We start from the raw sequence: 5,176 nt of genomic DNA, 5'->3' as shown, positions 1-5,176 counted from the left end.
TCATTGGTTGTAAACCCAAACATGTGACTGCCTCATCACTGCCTGTATGTACCGCCCTCCAGGTCCTTAAAGGCGTGCGCTACCGCTGCCACGCACTTGCTATGACTCTAATAGCTCTGACCCCCAGGCAACTTTATTTATTAACATACAATTAAAATCACATTTCAGTACAAATAAAATACCACCACATTTCCCCTTTTCTATTTTAATAAAAAGGAAAAAAAAGAAAAAGGTTATAACTAACAAAAGAAAAACTATATACAAAAGTACAATGACTATATGCAATATATACAAGTAATAAATGTCTAAACAATGTCTAGTCCATTTGTATTTGACAAATTCAGAGAAAATAATTTCCGAATGCTTGGAGGATATGGAGTGTCATCTATGAAGAAAACTGTTTTAAGCCACAGACAATTCAACGGCCTTTAAATCCTTTGGCTTCTGGTCAAGGAAAAAGTAAAGAGAACACTTTTTACAGCTGGCTAGAAGGCCTCTGTGTAGAAAAGAGAGCATTCTACAGGCTTATATCTGGTCTACATGCAAGCATTAATGTGCATTTGAGTGCAAGGTATCTTTTACAAGATACTTGGCTGGAAAAGAAATGGGGCCACAATGTCACAGAGTTTCAGCAGCGTTTTGATGGGGTTTTGACTGAAGGAGAAGGTCTGAGAAGGCTGAAGAACTTGTACTTTCTGTACTTGATAGAGTTAAGGGCTCTGTCTAAAATGCTCCCATTTTTTGAGCGCCCAGATTTTCAGCTCTTCACTGGAAATAAAGTTCAGGATGCAGAAAACAAAGTGTTACTTCTGGAGATCCTTCATGAAATCAAGTCATTTCCTTTGCATTTTGATGAGAATTCTTTCTTTGCTGGGGATAAAAATGAAGCACATAAACTGAAGGAGGACTTCCGACTACATTTTAGAAATATTTCCAGAATCATGGATTGCGTTGGTTGTTTTAAGTGTCGACTGTGGGGAAAGCTCCAGACTCATGGTTTGGGCACTGCTCTGAAGATCCTGTTTTCTGAGAAACTGAGAGCAAATATGCCAGAGAGTGGACCAAGTTATGAATTCCAGCTAACCCGACAAGAGATAGTATCCTTGTTTAATGCATTTGGAAGGATTTCCACAAGTGTGAGAGAATTGGAGAACTTCAGGCACTTGTTACAGAATGTTCACTGAGGACAGCTTGAAAGGTGCCTGTTTCTGGACAGGGGAGGCCAAAGAGCTGAATCTCTCTGAGCAGCGTGACTGCAATGGCCGTCTTAAGGAAAACATTTCTACAAAGCTGCTTTTGTAAAAGCAGAAATACATTGTTTTAAGTAAATGACATTTAAAAAAAATAGGGGAAGTGCTGTGGGATGTTCTGTATGGCAAATGTGTTGCTGATTAGTCAATAAATAAAACACTGATTGGCCATTGGCTAGGCAGGAAGTGTAGGCGGGACAAGGAGGAGAATAAAGCTGGGAAGTGGAAGGCTGAGTCAGAGAGATACTGCCAGGCCCCACGATGACAAACAGCATGTGAAGATGCCAGTGAGCCACGAGCCACGTGGCAAGGTATAGATTAATAGAAATGGATTAATTTAAGCTGTAAGAACAGTTAGCAAGAAGCCTGCCATGGCTATACAGTTTGTAACCAATATAAGTCTCTGTGTTTACTTGGTTGGGTCTGAGCGGCTGTGGGACTGGCAGGTGAGAGAGATTTGTCCTGACTGTGGGCCAGGCAGGAAAACTCTAGCTACAAAACTCTTCCTGGATTTTCTAATGATCTATTACTCATAATGCATACACATCAGTTCATATATCATAATACTGGTTCCTTTTCTTCTTGCTGTGACAGAATACCTAACAGAAGAGAGGAAAGCCCCTGTGGGGAATAGATTCCAATATGTTGGCAAAAGCATGGTGATGAGTTCTAAGGCTACTTTGGTCACACATCAGTGGATAAGGAAGCAAAGGAAAGGGAATGCTGATACTCAATGAGATTTTCCTTCATTTTTATTCAATCCTTTATACCAGATAATGAGATAATGCCCCCATCATCTAGGGTAGATATTTCCAGTTAATGCTCCATGGAAAAGTGCTCACACAAATACCCCAAGGTGTGTCTCAATACTAGGTGTTTCTTAGTCTAACCATGTTGACAAAGAAAATTAGCTATGCCAATTATCTTCTTAACTATTTCTCTCCTGACACTTCTATGTAAAATATTAATCCACAAGCATTGGATCATCACTTAAAAACACATGCTGCTTTTCCAGAGAATCCTGCATTGATTCCCAGTGTCTGCATGGCAGTTCACAACCTTCTGTAACTCTAGTTCCAGGTCATCCAACACTCTCCTCTGGCCTGGGCAGGTACTATACACACGTGGTACACAGACATACATGCAGCAAAACATCCATATACATAAAATTAAAATCTGAAATTTAAAGGACTGTTCCTCTTTGAATATATAATCTCCTAATAGTTTGTATTTTTCTTAGCATGGACAATTATCATTTATTTTTATGTCATTTCTTTCCCCTCCCTCTCCTTTTCTTTTTCCCTCCCTTCATCTTTCCCTTCCCTTTTTTCTTCCTCCTTTTCTTCCTTCCTTGTTTCCATTCTTTCATATTTATGTTAACATACATAGAAAAGCATCAAAGCAAAAAAGTTTAGTTTAAAAACAACTGTAACATTGTAAGTTCTTTTTTCTACAAGTTCATAACATGTCAGAGTGGTCTTAAAAACTTTTTTTAAAAAAATATAAAAATATGTTATCAGTCTTCTAAGATTTGAGAGTGCTAAGTCATTTTTCAAGGTACATTGCTGAATTTTAAGGAAGAAAAAATATAGAAATTTCTAATTCCATTTGAGATCAAAGCTTTAAAGTGATACATGGAGTAATGGAAGGAGACAATGTAAACAGAATGCATATGCTCAAAAGTGAAAAATGGAAGGAATAGTAATAGATATTGGAAGTCTGTAGTATAGCTTCAGATTTAAAGAAATTATATATATATATATATATATATATATATATATATATATATATAAAGATATAAAATATATGTATATCTAAGAAGATATCATTTGTTTAATTATAATGATTTTTGTTATGTTTCTACACTTTTAGAATAATTATTTTATAATGATACATGAAATGAGTATCCTAAATATGATTTTCCTAATATAGTCTCTCAATTATTAATTCACTTCATAGCCAACAAATAACTGTTAAATACACACTGAAATCCAGGTAGATGTTATCCTTCATGATTCTAGTGTCCATTTTCTTAAGCAAGTGAATGTCAAAAATCAGAAAAGTAAAACTCAGATCTTCATCACCCCATATATGATATTTTAATGTCTTGAAATGATTTTGTAAGCAAAAATGCTTTCTGGTAAAGTCTTCCTTTTCCTCTAAAAAGTCATATCCATCCAGGTAGAACACAATTACTGAAACACAAGTTTAACCAGACATTCTCTTTGTGTAAAGCATCAAATTTCAAATTCTAAATAGAAGATTCTAAGTGTAAATTCACTTTATGAGATTTTAATTGAAATTACAAAAATATTGAAATAAGCATATGTTATTGCCATGGATCATGTGCAAAACTTAAATTTATTTGACTCAAATGATAAAGGTCAGCCCGTTATATTTAATATTTTATGCTTGACTAAACTATTTAGTACAATTCTTTTTTTCTGACTTTTTGAGACAAGGTTTCTGTAATTTGGTGCATGTCCTAGATCTCACTCTGTAGACCAGGCTGGTCTTGAACTCACAGTGATTTGCCTGGCTCTACCTCCCAAGTGCTGGGATTAAAGGTGTGAGCCACTACCGCCGGGCTAGTACCATTCTTTTAATATGCTTAATTTTAATATTCACATATTAAGTGTAAAGGAAATATAAAGCATTAAAATAATAAGATTTTTCTATTTTACAAGGTATTTCTTTTATCAGTCAGTTGGCAGTGTTAAGCATTATCTTTCTTGACAGGCCCCACCTACACTGATTGGAAGAAGAGGTGAGTAGCTGAGCTCCCACCTAGATATCCCAGCTCTCTAGCCCCTAGGCTCCAGGGCCACATCCTCTGGGAGCCATCTCAGCCCCAGAAACCAGACAGTAGCTTTTCTCCCATCCCCCAATCCCCAACCCTACCCCCACCTGCACCTATTGGATGAGGAGATGGCAGTAAGTATACATTTAACCAAATAAAGAACATTATGTCACAGCCAGAAACTAGTGTTTCTATAAGAGCAAGACCTGAACACCCCAACTCAGATGAAGCAGAAGAAAGCAACCTTAAAAATAACTTTATGAAGATGATAGATGTGCCTAAAGAGGAAATGAAAAGTTCCCTTAATGAAATTGAGGAAAAGACACAAAAAAAATTTGAAGAAATCAATAAATCCCTTAAAGAAAGACAAGCAAAAAACAATTAAACAGGTGAAGGAAACAGTTCAAGACTTGAAAATGAAAACAGAAGCAAGAAACTAAACACAAACCCAGGAAATTCTGGAAAAAGAAAATCTGAGTAAACAAACAAGAACTACAGATGCAAGCATAACCAACAGAATGCAAGAGATGGAAGAGAGAATCTCAGGCATTGAAGATACGATAGAGGAAATAGATTCATTGGTCACAAAAAAAATGTTAAATTCAACAAATTCTTAACATAAAACATCCAGGAAATCTGGGACACCATGAGAAGACCAAACCTAAGAATAATATGAATAGAAGAAGTGGAAGAATTCCAATTCAAAGGCACAGAAAATATATTCAACAAAATCATAGAAGAAACTTTCCCAACCTAAAAAAGGACATACCCATGAGCCCATGAAGGTACAAGAAGCTTACATAACACCAAAGAGACTGGACTGAAAAAAAAAATTCCCTTCACTACATAGTAATCAAAACCCCAAACATACAGAATAAAAAAAGAATATTAAGTGTTGCAAAGGAAAAAGGCCAAGTAAAATATAAAGACAGACCTATCAAAATTATACTCAACTTCTCAATGAGAACTTTGAAAGCCAGAAGGTCCTGGACAGATGTTCTGCAGACACTAAGAGACCATGGATGCCAGCCCAGACTACCATACCCAGCAAAGCTTTCAATCACCATAGATGTAGAAAATAAGATATTCTATGATAAAACCAGATTGAAATAATACCTATCCACAA

The 5,176-nt window shown here is 36.1% G+C and overlaps 1 protein-coding gene across 1 annotated transcript; it reads left to right on the top strand.

Annotated features, from left to right (window-relative positions):
* Positions 1–353: 353 nt before the first annotated feature.
* Positions 354–1,302, top strand: LOC131923201 (ERO1-like protein alpha; the record flags this gene model as incomplete). The annotated part of the gene is made up of 1 exon (XM_059278137.1): positions 354–1,302. A coding segment is annotated over one exon (831 nt), but the record flags the coding sequence as incomplete, so codon positions are not given.
* Positions 1,303–5,176: the final 3,874 nt, after the last annotated feature.

Source organism: Peromyscus eremicus, chromosome 13, assembly GCF_949786415.1.
Source record: "Peromyscus eremicus chromosome 13, PerEre_H2_v1, whole genome shotgun sequence".
Lineage (NCBI taxonomy): Eukaryota > Metazoa > Chordata > Mammalia > Rodentia > Cricetidae > Peromyscus > Peromyscus eremicus.
The sequence above is the reverse complement of the archived record's forward strand: the minus strand, read 5'-3'. Positions and strand labels throughout refer to the sequence as shown.